An 18,784-nucleotide genomic window follows, 5' to 3' on the forward strand; every position below is an offset into this window, starting at 1 on the left:
AAGATTAACTAAACATATTGAGTAGCTCATGTTATAGAAGTGTGCTACATGGCAGACCAATCCAAACTCATTTCTAGGCATGTCCAGCCCACCCATTATCTCAGCCAATCATGGCTAGCGGGAAGGTCCCAGTCTTTGTCCGTGGCTAAACCAACTAGGCTCGTAATTGAACAATTATATTCGTATTTACAAATGACATACAAGTTTGTTATTAAGGCACCTGAAAGTTCACTTGTTCTAGGAGGCATTTCTAACTTTTTTTTAACTTGATATATTTTTCAACAAAACTTAAGTGCACCGTTTTCACATATGTTGACACTAGTATTGTGCTGGAGATAATTCAAATTTGGTTGAAAAAGTGGTGGAGTTGCCCTTTAACACGTATGGATCCAAAACTTGATCGAGCAGCTGATTATTTACGTGAGACTTTAGTTCTGGGTTAACCGAGATTATAAGGCCATATAGAGGAACATTGTCTATATCCAGGCAAGGTTTTCCTGGTAAAGAGAGTCACACCTACATTTTGTTTCATGACACCAAAAACCTGCTCTAGTATTTCATCACACCCTAAAAAACAGACACGTCTCTGTGTTTTGTGTTCTCTGACAGCTTCCTGACATTCAGTTTGTTTGAACACTTCAAGACAGAGCAGAAGTAGAATGTCTTTCCCCCATTGAGCACTCACTTCACCTCTGTCTGTGCTGTGCCTGCTGGCCTCTGAGGAGAAACAACTGACGTCCTGTGTGTATTGTCTTGTCACGGCCGGCTCAGACAGGCAGGCTTCTGCTAGCACAGTGTGCAGTGTACTACAGGGACCTCAGCAGTCTTCTCCAAGATTGATAGCAGCAGTCGCACACAGAGACCGATAAGAGGAGGCAGACTGCTTTTACTGAGCCCTTATACCCTCTCTCGCTCTCTGAAAATCTCTCTCTCTCGTTCACTATTGATAATAGCGCAATGCCTGGGTTAGACAGACCATATAATGTGGGTCCAGTGAGATAGGCTCATTGTAACATATATCTTACCGGCGTATAGATGGGTCTCTCTGTCTATTGTCCAGTCTAATCCTGGTCTGAGAGAGATTTCACCCCCCCCCCCCCCCCCCCCCCTATGGTTTCTATGGCGTATCAGTGGTGTTGTTTTGCTCTCCTCTTGTGGGAGCCTTGTCAAAGCACTCTGGTGTGACCTTATAAAGAGGTCACAGGCTCTTTGTCCCTGCTCTGTGTCCCCACACTGCTCTGCTCTGGGGCTAGGGGCTGTAAGGACAGCCACGTCACCATGACTGACAGATAACACCAAGCTGCACGCAGGAGAGAGGGAGAGAAGGAAATGGAAAGAGGTAGGAAGATGAAGAGCGAGAAAGCTGGAAAGCGGTAGAGACCTGGGGGAGACAGGAAAAAAATACAGGTTCAAGGTTGGGAGAGAAAGGATCCAAGAGAGGTAAGTGAGGACGTCTTGCTGTAACAGTTAACAACCACAGCAGCAACAGTAACAAATACGTGCCCGTTTCCCTCCTTCTGTGCAGTAAACAACTCTGTGGAACTTTGATTTTGGTGTTATTTTTCCTTTTTTTGCCCAAACCCCCAAACACCTGGGCTAATCTGCCTCTGACTGATGCTTATATGAAATGCTGTGTGAGTCCTGCCACCTAATAGAGCTGTTAAACTTCTCTAGCATTTCATTTAATGGTGTTGGAAAGTGCTGCAATTTTGCGAATAGGGTCTCTCCAAATGCCAGGACTCCCCAAATGACTCGTTTACTAATGCTTGCAAAATCCATCTTTTAGGCTCTGGCTCTCCCTTTCTTCCTACTTTCTCCCTCTCTTTACCTCTTTCTGTCTTGCCCTCTTTCTTCCTGAATCCCCTTTCTCTCCTCCCTCTCTCCATCGCTTTCCTCCATCTCTCCATCGCTTTCCTCCATCTCTCCATCGCTTTCCTCCATCTCTCCATCGCTTTCCTCCCTCTCTCCATCGCTTTCCTCCCTCTCTCCATCGCTTTCCTCCCTCTCTCCATCGCTTTCCTCCCTCTCTCCATCGCTTTCCTCCCTCTCTCCATCGCTTTCCTACCTCTCTCCATCGCTTTCCTACCTCTCTCCATCGCTTTCCTACCTCTCTCCATCGCTTTCCTCCCTCTCTCCATCGCTTTCCTCCCTCTCTCCATCGCTTTCCTCCCTCTCTCCATTGCTTTCCTCCCTCTCTCCATTGCTTTCCTCCCTCTCTCCATTGCTTTCCTCCCTCTCTCCATTGCTTTCCTCCCTCTCTCCATTGCTTTCCTCCCTCTCTCCATCGCTTTCCTCCCTCTCTCCATCGCTTTCCTCCCTCTCTCCATCGCTTTCCTCCCTCTCTCCATCGCTTTCCTCCCTCTCTCCATCGCTTTCCTCCCTCTCTCCATCGCTTTCCTCCCTCTCTCCATCGCTTTCCTCCCTCTCTCCATCGCTTTCCTCCCTCTCTCCATCGCTTTCCTCCCTCTCTCCATTGCTTTCCTCCCTCTCTCCATCGCTTTCCTCCCTCTCTCCATCGCTTTTCTCCATCGCTCTCCTCCTTTTCTCCATCGCTCTCCTCCTTTTCTCCATCGCTCTCCTCCTTCTCTCCATCGCTCTCCTCCTTCTCTCCATCGCTCTCCTCCTTCTCTCCATCGCTCTCCTCCTTCTCTACATCGTTATTCTCCCTCTCTCCATCTCTCTCTCAGCCTCCTGGCCAGGGTTCTCCTGCCTTTGCGTGAGGTCAAATTAGCAGTAATGACTAAATGTAAAGCTGTATGTCTGGCTGTTTGCTTTACTTGGCTTGTCACACTAGCGACTCCTTGTGGCGGGCCGGGCGCCTGCAGGCTGACATCCGGTCGTAAGGTGAACTGTGTTTCCTCCAACATATTGGTGCGGCCGGCTTCCGGGTTAAGCGGGCGGGTGTTAAGAAGCGCGGTTTTGCGGGTCATGTATTGGAGGACGCATGACTCGACCTTCACCTCCCAAGCCCGTTGGGGAGTTGTAGCGATGAGACAAGATCGAAATTGGGGCGAAAAAGGGGGTAAAATACAACAACAACAAAATAAAAATAAAGAAGGATGCTGTGCTGCTATGACTTAATGAGTTAGTTGTGTCTTACTACATATTCCTAGTGTAGTGAAATATTAGGCTTTGGGTTCTGAGAACACTGAGGGCTGGTGCGAGGGGAATTTGACTGTTGACCAGCAGTGTGTCATTAGTGACTGAAGTACTACATTTTTGTTTTTATTATTTTTGTTCTTTTTTTAAACAACTGATGACTGATGTCAGTTAATTATTTGAATTCAAGTTTATTTTTTTTCCCGTGAGCTCAATACGCAAATTGCACAGTTTCTCTAGAGATCAATCAGATCCAGCCTGAACTATGCGATGTAGTAGGGAGTTGTTGTAACGTTTGTCGTCGGAAGGAGACTAAGGTGCAGCGTGGTAAGTGTTCATGATTCTTTAATTACTCAGAACACCAAACAAACACAAGAAAATAATAACGAACGTCACGTTCTGCAGGCTTCACAGAGCTAACAAAAAACAAGATCACACAAACACCAAAGGGAATGATATATGTGATCCCCAATCAGAGACAACGATAAACAGCTGCCTCTGATTGGGAACCACACTTGGCAAGAAACAAAGAAATAGAAAACATATAAATAAAGAAACTAGAATTCCCACCCTATTCACACCCTGGCCTAACCAAAATAGAGAATACAAGCCTCTATGGCCAGGGTGTGACAGTACACCCCCCCCCCCCCCCCCCCCCCCCCAAAAAAAAGGTGCGGACTCCGGCCGCAAAACCTGACTCTAAAGGGGAGGGTCCGGGTGGGCATCTCTTCACGGCGGCGGCTCCGGTGCGGGACGTAGATCCCCCTCCGCCCGCAGATCCCTTTGCTTTGATGGCGGCCCTGGTGCATGGACCTTCACTGTAGGAACCGGGCCGCAGATCATCGCCGGAGAAACCAGACCACCGGAGGCTCCGGACTGGGGACCGTCGCTGTAGGCTCCGGACAGGGGACCGTCGCTGTAGGCTCCGGACCGGGGACCGTCGCTGTAGGCTCCGGACCGGGGACCGTCGCTGTAGGCTCCGGACCGGGGACCGTCGCTGTAGGCTCCGGACCGGGGACTGTCGCTGCAGGCTCCGGACCGGGGACTGTCGCTGCAGGCTCCGGACCGGGGACTGTCGCTGTAGGCTCCGGACCGGGGACTGTCGCTGCAGGCTCCGGACAGGGGACCGTCGCTGCAGGCTCCGGACCGGGGACTGTCGCTGGAAGCTTTGTGCCTTGTATCATCACTGGAGGCTCCGTGCCTTGTATCATCACTGGAGGCTCCGTGCCATGTATCATCACTGGAGGCTCCGTGCCATGGATCATCACTGGAGGCTCCGTGCCATGGATCATCACTGGAGGCTCCGTGCCATGGATCATCACTGGAGGCTCCGTGCCATGGATCATCACTGGAGGCTCCGTGCCATGTATTTCACTGGAGGCTCCGTGCCATGTATCTTCACTGGAGGCTCCGTGCCATGTATCTTCACTGGAGGCTCCGTGCCATGTATCTTCACTGGAGGCTCCGTGCCATGTATCTTCACTGGAGGCTCCGTGCCATGTATCTTCACTGGAGGCTCCGTGCCATGTATCTTCACTGGAGGCGCCGTGCCATGTATCTTCACTGGAGGCTCCGTGCCATGTATCTTCACTGGAGGCTCCGTGCCATGTATCTTCACTGGAGGCTCCGTGCCATGTATCTTCACTGGAGGCTCCGGGCCATGGATCATCACTGGAGGCTCCGGGCCATGGATCATCACTGGAGGCTCCGGGCCATGGATCATCACTGGAGGCTCCGTGCCATGGATCATCACTGGAGGCTCCGAACGTGGAGCCGGAACAGGTCTCACCGACTGAGGAGATGTACTGGCAGCCTAGTGAGTGGAGCTGCCACAACACGTGGAGGCGCACCGGAGGTCTTAAGCGCAGAGCTGGCATAACTCATCCTGGCTGGATACACCTCTTAGCCCTGCAAGTGCGGGGAGCTGAAACAGGCCGCACTGGGCTTTGCTGGCGAACCGGGGACACCGTGCGTAGAGCTGGCGCAGGATAACCTGGGACGCGCTGGAGGTCAGGAACGCTGAGCCGGCACAGTCCGTCCTGGCTGAATGCCCACTCTAGCACGGCCACTGCGGGGAGCTTGCACAGAGCGCACTGGGCTGTGGCTGCGCAGAACCGGATAACACGGTGCTTGACCAGTCATTCTCTCCCCACGGTAAGCACGGGGAGTTGGCTCAGGTCTACAACCTGACTCCGCCAATCTCCCCGTGTGCCCCCCCCAAAAACTTTTTGGGGGCTGCCTCTCGTGCTTGCTTCGTTGCCGTGACTCCCTCGCTGCTTCCACCTGTTCCCATGGGAGGCGATTCCTTCTGGCCAGGAGCTCCTCCCATGTCCAGGATCTTTTGCCGTCCAGGATGTCCTCCCATGTCCAGTCCTCCTGACCACGCTGCTTGGTCCGTTTGTGGTGGGATCTTCTGTAACGTTTGTCGTCGGAAGGAGACCAAGGTGCAGCGGGGTAAGTGTTCATGATTCTTTGTTTACTCAGAAGAAGAATAGAATAAGAAGAAGAAGAATAACGAACATCACGTTCTGCAGGCTTCACAGAGCTAACAAAAAACAAGATCCCACAATCACCAAAGGGAGAATGACAACTTATATGTGATCCCCAATCAGAGACAACGATAAACAGCTGCCTCTGATTGGGAACCACACTTGGCAAGAAACAAAGAAATAGAAAACATAGAAAAAAAGAAACTAGAATTCCCACCCTATTCACACCCTGGCCTAACCAAAGTAGAGAATACAAGCCTCTATGGCCAGGGCGTGACTGTTGTAGTTTCTACATAGTTTATGCGCTAAACTAATTAGAATATTGGCCTGTATTCTACATAGTTTAGCGCATAAAGCGTGATAATGAACTACAATGGCCATAATCCATTGCGCATCTACGGAAGAGGCACAAGAATGCGCAGTCACGAGGTGATATCGAGAGCAGCTGTTGCTTCGCGGTATCTCTACCTGAACATACATGATCTAAGTGATTTGATAGTTGATATTCAGCAGTCATAAAAGTATGCCTTATTTACATTGAAGAACTACTAAAATGGTGACTTTGTCAGACGGCACAGGCAGCAGCTCTATAGAGATGAGATGATGACTTGGAATGAAAACAGCCACCAAATAAAACACATGTAAGATACACAACATCAGAAATATTTCATTAACGTGAATAGTAATCGGCTGTCATCACCATCATGGGATTTTTCTAATCTGTTTTAATTCTGTGTTACAACATTCAACCCACATTTTTAATAATGAAACCGAACAGATCTCAAAAAAGCACTAATCGCTCAGACTACTCTGCTTCTCCTCACTCTGGAAATGGAGTGGTGCCCACAAGGTTACCGTGGCTATGCAGGGCGGGCGTGGCGTCATCCAATCCCTGTCCATTTTATAGTCTGTAAATTTTAACGAGTGTCACATCTGCACCTGATTAAGGACTTTTAGGGTATAGGCCCTCCTGCACTCCAACCGCTGCTGCTGGGCTCAACTTTTTGGATTTGCGACTTCACGCCGAGCCCAATAGCTTTTGGCAGGCGGCAGGAAACATAAATTGTTTCGAGTCTTGTCGTTTTAATTTATTTATCATTCTACATTGTTTGCTTGGCTCACACCAAGCTTGGCAGGGAAAATATTGGCATGGGAGAGTTGCTGAACTGTTTGTTCCCGTAGTTGGTTTTGGGATTTGTGAGACCGTTCCACTGTCCTCTCTGACACTCTCAGACATCTAGTGGACGTTCTCGCAGACTGATGCACTCATGGACATCAACTAGGAGTGGAGGTTGTTGACGTAAATATCTGGGTTCTCTTAAGGCCTCGTGTTGATCAGAAATTAGTGTTTGAACTAAACTGAGTCTCGCTCTCCTTCCCTCAGATATCTGTTCCTGCTGTTCTCTGATGACGACCATCTTCCTTTCGAGCACTGGGTGTTCAACACAGAGGCCCACCCCCTCCCTGTCATCAAGAAGGAGATGACGGACACAGACAAGCCCAACCAGCTGGAATAGAGTGGACCACCCCCTGACCTGACTCCACCCATCTCGGAACTCCTCTATCCCCTCCCTCTCTGAGCAGTGGGCGGGGCTGTCTATTTTACTCCTCCCCCACTGTGGGTGGAGCTCACCCAGACAGGTCACTCCCCTGGTAGACTGGACTCACTCCTGTTTTTGAGTCCATGATCAAACCAGATGGAACCGGACCGGGCTGCCTGCCTCTCCTGACCCAGACTGCCCTCTACTGGGGACTGGGAACCACCACTCAGAACCACCTCGTCCATGAGTGCTTGTCTTGTCATCGTGTAGAGATAACAATCAGTCTGCATGCTGCCCTCCCCTCCCAGTGCTGTAGAGGCTGTAAGATTTACCCTCCTCTATGAGGAGAACAGGACACTACTACGCTGTAAGATTCACCATCACTCAAAAAAAGCCATACTGATTTGAATACAGCTTTATCATTTTCTTTCTTTCCATGTATTTTGGGTATGTGGTTGTGGGTGTGACTGAAAACAGATTTTATGTCAATCAACATATTATCGGATTTGGGTTGTTCTTATCGTAAATATGATTTTAGTCGCACTTAAACAATGGACCATTTAGGTGTATTTCTGTTAAAGACCCAGAGCTTGATTCTCACCTGCTCTATAGCTGAAATACAGTCAAAATAGTGCCTTTCCGTCTGAAATAGTCTATCGAATAAGCAGTTCAGGCAAATTGCAAGGCTTTTATTTATACAGGTAGTCTGGTAGTTAGCAGACGGTCCAGGTGGCATTGGCTGAAGGTTTTATCACCTTTACCACACTGCCATCTAGTTTTGGACAACCAGTACTACAACAGTCCAGTCCTCCAGTCATTTGAGTGTAGCAGGTCGCAGTAGGTTTATAAAGGGGATGAAGTCACAGGGAAAAGACCTGCGGTGAGGACAACCTCTCAGTTAATGAAGTGGACACATTTACCGTTTAGCTTGGTCCCTTCTTCCTGAAATATGGAACGTGTTGGGAAAGTAGAGTTCATCCCTTCTATCAACATGTCATCAATTCATTCAGCCTAGTCAGTTTGTCAGAGCTCACTTCATTTCCCCACCCCCATCAACATGTTCCTTTGTTCTTAAATTGACAAAGTTGCTGTGTGTTTTTGTTTTTTCTTTATTAGAGGTGGTTAAGACAATGAATCCCATGTGACGTAAAATAGTTGCTATGCTGATAATTTATTCCGTAGTACATTGGAAGGAAGGTTTGGGATCAGGCCCCTAGGTGGCACTGTGGAGATCGAGGGCACTGTGTTGTGGATTATTTGGGAGTTGGGGGAGACCAGGGCAGAGTCGGACCAAGAGCTTGGTAGTCAATCATATGGAACAAATGCATCGTATGAATGAATGTACCATCAAATGTGATGTTTAAGATTATTTTGCCTTCGTTGTTCTTAATTTGTTGATTAGTTTGTTGATTCCTTTCTTCTGGAAAGCACAAAATGCTGAAGGAATGTGTCGTGGTACCCATCAGAAGAAGCTGTTAGTCCGTTCAGGAGAATAAGAGGAAGCACAAGAGGAGTTGTTTAGTTGTGTTGATATGCAATGAGAAGATGCAAGTAAGGTTCTCTGTTCACTACACTGGATGAAATCCACTCGCATATGAACATGTAAACATGCTGAATACTGTTTAGAGAAAAGAGGACCAATAGATTGAAATGGTCACATACGGGACACATAGACATTCACACTACACACACTCATGACCATGGAAGTTTATGGACACTCAGACATGGACGTTAGAGAGAGGAGTGTGTTTGTAGGAAACCGTAGTCAAACAGTTCTGTTCTTCTGCGGTGTACTTTCACAGACAGGGGGCGCTGATGTTCCTAAAATGTCTCCCCATACATCTTATTGGGAAATAGATGGGGTACGATCAAGAGGCCTTCGTCTTTTTTTGAAGTCATATTCTGACCCTAGAAAATAGAGCAGAGGTTTAAGAAGCCTCACTGATATCCGCCACCTGCTGGAGCTACACTCTTCCAGGCCTCCTATTGAAACGCCAGCAGGGCAACCTCGGCTTTCTCTACTGTTCTTTAAAAAGACAAAGTCAAAGTAATCCCTGTTTACCTTACTGGAGGAAGCAATATTAATGTCCATATACATTGAGATTCCCCTCCACCTAGTTAATTATGGCAGCCATTCAGGCTCCAGGGAAGAGAGTATCACTCACTATACACTGTAGATATGACATTGCTGCATTCACCGTCTCTGAGAGCCTAAAAGGCGCTGCATATTCAATCCGATATCTGCATTGGCCGTGCAGCATTTACAGTGATACAGCCTCTGCAGAAGTCAGGGCGTTCATACTTTGTGAGCTTTGCAGAGCAGTGCAGAGCTGTTGTCAAGGAAGTGAGTTTGTGTTTATTCTGGACCTCCCGCCTTCCCCTACCGTCAACCAATCATGTCAATGCGGAGCTATACAGAGCCTTCCGCATTGTTACAAAATTCGAGAGGCTCACAGGGATGCGGTACGGAGCTCAATTTGGCCTCTGAGTGCCTCCAGAGGCGCTGCAATTGCGTCACACCATCCATATGGCGCCTCAGACCACGTTGTCAGATCAAGCATAAATTGTCTCTAAGTGTCTCCCGACTGTTGCAGCTTTTGGGAGCAGAAGGGATGACTCGTAGGAATACAGAAAAACGGTAAAGTCGCTGTAAAATGAAAACATGACACATTTATTTTCCTCTTTCTTTCAGTATGCAGACTAGAAGACGTGCTGTTCATTTCCAATTGACTTTGTGGTTGAATATTGTGTTGACGATCTCTCGCATTACAATGCCTTTTATTTGTGAATCTCTTGTTAATGGTTTCGTGAAACAACCTCAGAAATGTAAACTGTACAATATTGCTGATAATCATTCCATTGCACATAGGTTATTTGGGTTAATGTTATTTTAATTTTGTGGGAAATTGTTATGTTTGTTTATGTTTCTTTCATATTAAAATGTAAATATTCCATTCTACATTTATATAAATCTTACGAACTTATGGATGAAATGATGTTAATGAGCAGCAAAAATTTTCATAAACTATATTTGTTACACTTCTATTGTGAATAAAACAATCTTTTAATAGATAGCCTTTTTGGTGTTTTCATTCTTAAATGTAATCTTGACATCAATGATATTAGTCCTCCAATGGGTCAAATGTGTCTGATAATCAGAGGCTGTACAGGGCTCTCACCACTATGTTTTATCAGCGCTGTAAGAGAGAGGATACCAAACCACTTCCAAGTGAAGCTGTATGTATAGCTGTTCTCCACTAGGTGGCAGAAGAGCATCAAAACATTGTTTGATGTGTTGCTCCTCTTTCAACTCTGCTTGCTTTGTGTTGACCTTCAGACATGCTTATTGCATGTAGTTGTATGCGTCGTTAATCAATCAAATGTATTTATAACGCCCTTTTCACATCTGCAGTCGTCACAGTGTTTATACAGAAACCCAGCCTAAAACCACAAATCAATCAATCAAATGTATTTATAACGCCCTTTTCACATCTGCAGTCGTCACAGTGTTTATACAGAAACCCAGCCTAAAACCACAAATCAATCAATCAAATGTATTTATAACGCCCTTTTTACATCTGCAGTCGTCACAGTGTTTATACAGAAACCCAGCCTAAAACCACAAATCAATCAATCAAGCAAATGTATTTATAATGCCCTTTTTACATCTGCAGTCGTCACAGTGTTTATACAGAAACCCAGCCTAAAACCACCAATCAATCAATCAAATGTATTTATAATGCCCTTTTTACATCTGCAGTCGTCAGTGTTTACAGAAACCCAGCCTAAAACCACAAATCAATCAATCAATCAAATGTATTTATAATGCCCTTTTTACATCTGCAGTCGTCACAGTGTTTATACAGAAACCCAGCCTAAAACCACAAATCAATCAATCAAATGTATTTATAACGCCCTTTTTACATCTGCAGTCGTCAGTGTTTACAGAAACCCAGCCTAAAACCACAAATCAATCAATCAATCAAATGTATTTATAATGCCCTTTTTACATCTGCAGTCGTCACAGTGTTTATACAGAAACCCAGCCTAAAACCACCAATCAATCAATCAATCAAATGTATTTATAACGCCCTTTTTACATCTGCAGTCGTCAGTGTTTACAGAAACCCAGCCTAAAACCACAAATCAATCAATCAATCAAATGTATTTATAATGCCCTTTTTACATCTGCAGTCGTCACAGTGTTTATACAGAAACCCAGCCTAAAACCACAAATCAATCAATCAATCAAATGTATTTATAACGCCCTTTTTACATCTGCAGTCGTCACAGTGTTTATACAGAAACCCAGCCTAAAACCACCAATCAATCAATCAAATGTATTTATAATGCCCTTTTTACATCTGCAGTCGTCACAGTGTTTATACAGAAACCCAGCCTAAAACCACAAATCAATCAATCAAATGTATTTATAACGCCCTTTTTACATCTGCAGTCGTCACAGTGTTTATACAGAAACCCAGCCTAAAACCACAAATCAATCAATCAATCAAATGTATTTATAATGCCCTTTTTACATCTGCAGTCGTCACAGTGTTTATACAGAAACCCAGCCTAAAACCACAAATCAATCAATCAAATGTATTTATAACGCCCTTTTTACATCTGCAGTCGTCAGTGTTTACAGAAACCCAGCCTAAAACCACAAATCAATCAATCAAATGTATTTATAACGCCCTTTTTACATCTGCAGTCGTCACAGTGTTTATACAGAAACCCAGCCTAAAACCACAAATCAATCAATCAATCAAATGTATTTATAATGCCCTTTTTACATCTGCAGTCGTCACAGTGTTTATACAGAAACCCAGCCTAAAACCACAAATCAATCAATCAAATGTATTTATAACGCCCTTTTTACATCTGCAGTCGTCAGTGTTTACAGAAACCCAGCCTAAAACCACAAATCAATCAATCAATCAAATGTATTTATAATGCCCTTTTTACATCTGCAGTCGTCACAGTGTTTATACAGAAACCCAGCCTAAAACCACAAATCAATCAATCAATCAAATGTATTTATAATGCCCTTTTTACATCTGCAGTCGTCACAGTGTTTATACAGAAACCCAGCCTAAAACCACCAATCAATCAATCAAATGTATTTATAATGCCCTTTTTACATCTGCAGTCGTCACAGTGTTTATACAGAAACCCAGCCTAAAACCACAAATCAATCAATCAAATGTATTTATAACGCCCTTTTTACATCTGCAGTCGTCACAGTGTTTATACAGAAACCCAGCCTAAAACCACAAATCAATCAATCAAATGTATTTATAATGCCCTTTTTACATCTGCAGTCGTCACAGTGTTTATACAGAAACCCAGCCTAAAACCACCAATCAATCAATCAAATGTATTCATAAAGCCCTTTTTACGTTAGCCGATGTCACAAAGTGGCTTGGAAAAACTCCCTAGAAAGGCAGAAACCTAGGAAGAAACCTAGAGAGGAACCAGGCTTTGAGGGGCTGTGCCGAATGGAGATTACAACAGTACATGGCCAAGATGTTCAAACGTTCATAGATGACCAGAAGGGTCAAGCAATGCAGCTGTAGAAGCACAGTGGCTAGGAAAAACCTAAAGAGGAATCGGTCTGAGGCATTTCATGAGCTGAAATAAAAGATCCCAGAAAAAGCTTATTTCTCTCCAATTTTGGGCACACATTTTTTACATCCCTGTTAGTGAGCATTTCTCCTTTGCCAAGATAATCCATCCACCTGACAGGTGCGGCATATCAAGAAGCTGATTAAACAGCATGATCATTACACAGGTGCACCTTGTGCTTGGGACAATAAAAGGCCACACAATACAAGGCCACGGATGTCTCAAGTTTTGAGGGAGTGTGCAATTGGCATGATGACAGCAGGAATGTCCAACAGAGCAGTTGCAAGATAATTTAAAGTTAATTTCTATACCATAAGCTGCCTTTTAGAGAATTTGTCAATACTTCCAACCGGCCTCAACCGCAGACTACGTGCAACCGTGCCATCCCAGGCCCTCCACATCCAGCTTCTTCACCTGTGGGATCGTCTGAGACCAGCCACCAGGACAGCTGATGAAACTGAGGAGTATTTATGTCTGTAATAAAGCCCTTTTGTGTGGCAAAACTTATTCTGATTGGCTCGGCCTGGCTCCCAAGTGGGTGGGCCCCTGCCCAGTCATGTGAAATCCATAGATTAGGGCCTAATGAATTTATTTCAATTGACTGATTTCTTTATATGAACTGTAACTCAGGAACATTTTTGAAATTGTTGCATGATGCGTTTATATTTTGGTTCAGTACATATATCCCTTAATGCTTATGGTGTGCAATTATGCAACGGAAAAGCAATTTGTTCAGTGAATTATAGATTGTGGTTTTATTGACAGATTAGAGATTTATGCTATTTCTAAGATGTTTCCTGTTGCCACTTGATGAATTGAATTGATGTCCATCTAAAGCTAGGTATTGTACTGTACAGTATATAGAAGCTGAAAGTGTGAACGACAGTTGTGAACTAAGAACACAGGGTGGCAGCACAACCCAGCAATACACACTAATAAGGATGAAGGATTTTGTCTGTTGCCAGTTAACTCCTGTATAATATTAATAGACATAGAGGCAGTAATGCACAGGCCTCTAATAAGACACTGACAGTTACTTTTCACAGGTATCCCTGAAAATAGTTAACTTCTTCCTGTATTCTTTCTCCTTATATAATCTTCCTCACTCATCTATAGTCACAGCTTCCCAGGGAGATGGTTGTCGGCTGCTTGCATGCAGGGCCGGCCCTAGCTATTTGGGGGCCCTAAGCGAGATTTGGAAATGTTGCACATTTTGCCATGGGGGATGACAGAAAGAGTTGAAGTTTCAATGCAAGCTTTCAAAACAATATTCCTGCAATTCACCCATCTCCGTCTGGCTTTTGGGGTCACCTTGTTTTTTAAATGTAAAGATTTTTAGATTTTTTTTTTATTGTAAGGATTTTTTAAAACATTTTATGTAAAGATGATATTTTTTTAATTGCATCTGTAGAGTTTTAAAACAGCCTATCGCTCATATCTTTGCTTTAAATCAGTGCACTGTGAGCACAATACTTTCTCTCCATCTACTCCATTCAAACTGCATCCAAAATAGATCATCCTGTTCTAGCCCTATACAGTGCCTTCGGAAAGTATTCAGACCCCTTGACTTTTAGGGAAAGAGGGATACCTAGTCAGTTGTACAACTGAATGTATTCAACTGAAATGTGTCTTCCGCATTTAACCCAACCCCTCTGAATCAGAGAGGTGTGGGGGGGGGTTGCCATAATTGACATCCACGTCTTCGGCGTCCGGGGAACAGTGGGTTAACTGCCTTGTTCAGGGGCAGAACGACATATTTTTACCTTGTCAGCTCGGGGATTCGATCCAGCAAACTTTCAGTTACTGGCCCAAAGCTCTAACCACTAGGCTACCTGTCACATTTTGTTAGGTTACAGCCTTATTCTAAAATGTATTAAATAGTTTTTTTCCCTCATCAATCTACACACAATAGCCCATAATGACAAAGCAAAAATAGTTTTTTTGACATTTTTGGAATATCAATGGAAATATCAAATACGGAAATATCACATTTAGATAAGTATTCAGACCCTTTACTCAGTACTTTGTTGAAGCCCCTTTGGCAAGTCCAAGCTCTGGCTGCGCCACTCAAGGATATTCAGAGACTTGTCCCCGAAGCCACTCCTGCGTTATCTTGGCTGTGTGCTTAGGGTCGTTTTCCTGTTGGAAGGTGAACCTTCACCCCAGTTTGAGGTCCTGAGCGCTCTGGAGCAGGTTTTCATCAAGGATCTCTCTGTACATTTCTCTGTTCATCTGCCTCGATCCTAACTAGTCTCCCAGTCCCTGCCGCTGAAAAACACCCCCACAGCATGTTGCCTCACCACCATGATTCACCATAGGGATGGTGCCAGGTTTCCTCCAGATGTGACGCTTGGCTTTCAGGCCAATGAATCTTGGATTCATCAGACCAGAGAATCTTGTTTCTCATGGTCTGAGAGTCTTTAGGTGCCTTTTGGCAAACTCCAAGCGGGCTGTCATGTGCCTTTTACTGAGCTCTACGGACAATTCCTTCAACCTCATGGCTTGGTTTTTGCTCTGCCATTCACTGTCAACTGTGGGACAATATAGAAGTATGTACCTTTCCAAATCATGTCCAATCAATTGAATGTACCACAGGTGGACTCCAATCAAGTTGTAGAAACAACTCAACTATGATCAATGGAAACAGGATTCACCTGATCTCAATTTCGAGTCTTATAGCATAGGGTCTGAATACTTATGTAAATAAGGCATTTCTGTTTTGTTTTTTGAATACATTTGCTAAAATCTCTAAAAACCTGTTTTTGCTTTGTCGTTATGGGGTATTGTGTGTCGATTTCTGATGATTTAAAAAAAAAATGTAATCCATTTTAGAATAAGGCTGTAAAGTAACAAAATGTAGAAGAAGTTAAGGGGTCTGAATACTTTCTGAAGGCACTGTATATAGATGTCCTAGCCTACCTCTTTCAATTAATAAATTAAATGCAATATTATCCTTATATTTAGCTAATTAATGATGGGTTATCAATAATAATCATCTAACTTATAGCCTCTGTCTCTTGCGCAATACACAAGCACTTGTTCTCCGCTTGCCTCTACTTAAAAAACGCTCCTTAGCTCTTGGAGTCCCATGCAGGAAAAGCTAGGCTAGAGTAGCTTGCTGGACATTTTTTTTGCAATTCTGATACCAATAGACTATTCAAAATGGGACGCATGCTCTTTTTTGCTGAATGTTAAGTACAGCAGCCAACAGAACTCATGGGTAGTTTGAAAGAAGAGAGATCTTCGCGAAGAGAAGTCAAATCTTCCTGCGTCTAATTCTAACATTATGAAATGTATACAGTGAGGGAAAAAAGTATTTGATCCCCTGCTGATTTTGTATGTTTGCCCACTAACAAAGAAATGATCAGTCTATAATTTTAATGGTAGGTTTATTTGTTAACAGTGAGAGACAGGATAACAACAAAAAAACAACAATAACAACAAAAAAATCCAGAAAAACGAATGTCAAAAATGTTATACATGGATTTGCATTTTAATAAGGGAAATAAGTATTTGACCCCCACTCAATCAGAAAGATTTCTGGCTCCCAGGTGTCTTTTATACAGGTAACGAGCTAAGATTAGGAGCACACTCTTAAAGGGAGTGCTCCTAATCTCAGTTTGTTACCTGTATAAAAGACACCTGTCCACAGAAGCAAACAATCAATCAGATTCCAAACTCTCCACCATGGCCAAGACCAAAGAGCTCTCCAAGGATGTCAGGGACAAGATTGTAGACCTACACAAGGCTGGAATGGGCCACAAGACCATCGCCAAGCAGCTTGGTGAGAAGGTGACAACAGTTGGTGTGATTATTCGCAAATGGAAGAAACACAAAAGAACTGTCAATCTACCTCAGCCTGGGGCTCCATGCAAGATCTCACCATGTGGAGTTGCAATGATCATGAGAACGGTGAGGAATCAGCCCAGAACTACACGGGAGGATCTTGTCAATGATCTCAAGGCAGCTGGGACCATAGTCACCAAGAAAATAATTGGTAACACACTGCGCCCTGAAGGATTGAAATCTTGCAGCGCCCGCAAGGTCCCCCTGCTCAAGAAAGCACATATACATGCCCGTCTGAAGTTTTCCAATGAACATCTGAATGATTCAAAGGACAACTGGGTGAAAGTGTTGTGGTCAGATGAGACCAAAATGGAGCTCTTTGGCATCAACTCAACTCGCCGTGTTTGGAGGAGGAGGAATGCTCCCTATGACCCCAAGAACACCATCCCCACCGTCAAACATGGAGGTGGAAACATTTTGCTTTGGGGGTGTTTTGCTGCTAAGGGGACAGGACAACTTCACCGCATCAAAGGGACGATGGACGGGGCCATGTACCGTCAAATATTGGGTGAGAACCTCCTTCCCTCAGCCAGGGCATTGAAAATGGGTCGTGGAGGGGTTTTCCAGCATGACAATGACCCAAAACACACGGCCAAGGAAACAAAGGAGTGGCTCAAGAAGAAGCACATTAAGGTCCTGGAGTGGCCTAGCCAGTCTCCAGACCTTAATCCCATAGAAAATCTGTGGAGGGAGCTGAAGGTACGAGTTGCCAACGTCAGCCTCGAAACCTTAATGACTTGGAGATGCTCTGCAAAGAGGAGTGGAACAAAATCCCTCCTGAAATGTGTGCAAACCTGGTGGCCAACTACGAGAAACGTATAACCACTGTGATTGCCCACAAGTGTTTTGCCACCAAGTACTAAGTCATGTTTTGCAGAGGGGTCAAATACTTATTTCCCCTCATTAAAATGCAAATCAATTTATAACATTTTTGACATGCGTTTTTCAGCATTTTTTTGTTGTTATTCTGTCTCTCACTGTTCAAATAAATCTACCATTAAAATTATAGACATTTCTTTGTCAGTGGGCAAACGTACAAAATCAGCAAGGGATCAAATACTTTTTTCCCTCAGCCTACTAATTATACAAATAGGCCCTATTATATTTAAACATGTAAATTAAATTCACTAGCCTATACCTATAACTTTGTAGGCCCGTGTGCTGCAGAATCACATGTACTCTTCTGCTTTATCATGGTTTGAACAATGTGCGTAATTCCAATCCATATAATACAGTATAATACAATACAGTACAGTATTACAGTTCACACTCAAAAAGATTAGCCTACTGGAGCTAGTTTCCTTTATTTACCAAGAGAGCATAGGCCATAGCTAGCTACATCTATGGCCTTTTATGTTTTTCTGTTGTGCGTAATGTGCTGTAGCTTATATCATTCACAGTATGTATTGGATAATGGCACAATCATTTGGTCTTTTTTGGGGGCTTGGGCTCATAAAATGATGTCAATGTAGGGCTCATAAAATGGTGTCAATGTAGGTAGGGCTCATAAAATGGTGTCAATATAGGACTCATAAAATGGTGCCAATGTAGGGCTCATAACACGGTGTCAATGTAGGGCTCATAAAATGGTGTCAATGTAGGGCTCATAAAATGTATTTAATATATGACTCATCAGGGTCAGGTAGCATCAGGTTTGAATGTTTATGCTGATCAACGCTGTAATAAAATCCAGACATATGTATATGCTTTATAAGGCTTCTGAATGACACTTCCTTTCCAATACATATGGAGGATCTTATTCTGGTGACATCATCATCGATGCGTGGCTGCTGTTTGACAAATAAAAATAATCTTGCTCTCTAGTCCATAATAATCTCATCATGTAGGCTATACATGAGCTCTAGCCAACAGCTCACAGATACAGTACTGTATCTGCGCTCTGCATGCTGTTGGCTAGAGCTCACTTGCCAAAACCCGAAGGGGTCGTACTCCCTAAACAATGCAACATTTTTTGTGAGGAAACCATCAGTAGAGTTGAAAATACTATGGAAAGTTGTATTCAGACTTGCCAAAGGGGCTTCAACAAAGTACTGAGTAAAGGGTCTGAATACTTATCCCATTTAAGTTGTATTTTTTATTTCTGGGATTTGAACCTGCTAACGGTGTTTTATTTCTTACTATGTCATCAGGCACGTTCTTTTATCTGGAACAAGTCAGTTG

General features: G+C 44.2%; 1 protein-coding gene across 2 annotated transcripts in view; it reads left to right on the forward strand.

The window, feature by feature from the left end:
• LOC110522207 (mannosyl-oligosaccharide 1,2-alpha-mannosidase IA) overlaps positions 1-10,203 on the forward strand; it is a 163,494-nt gene extending 153,291 nt beyond the window's left edge. For both annotated transcript variants that reach the window (XM_021600408.2, XM_036975779.1), the window contains exon 12: positions 6,973-10,203. In XM_021600408.2, the coding sequence (XP_021456083.2) occupies positions 6,973-7,105 (133 nt within the window). In that variant the 3' untranslated portion in view covers positions 7,106-10,203. The remainder of the gene's footprint in view (positions 1-6,972) is intronic.
• Positions 10,204-18,784: the final 8,581 nt, after the last annotated feature.

Source organism: Oncorhynchus mykiss, chromosome 4 (genome assembly GCF_013265735.2).
Source record: "Oncorhynchus mykiss isolate Arlee chromosome 4, USDA_OmykA_1.1, whole genome shotgun sequence".
Classification (NCBI taxonomy): Eukaryota; Metazoa; Chordata; class Actinopteri; order Salmoniformes; family Salmonidae; genus Oncorhynchus; species Oncorhynchus mykiss.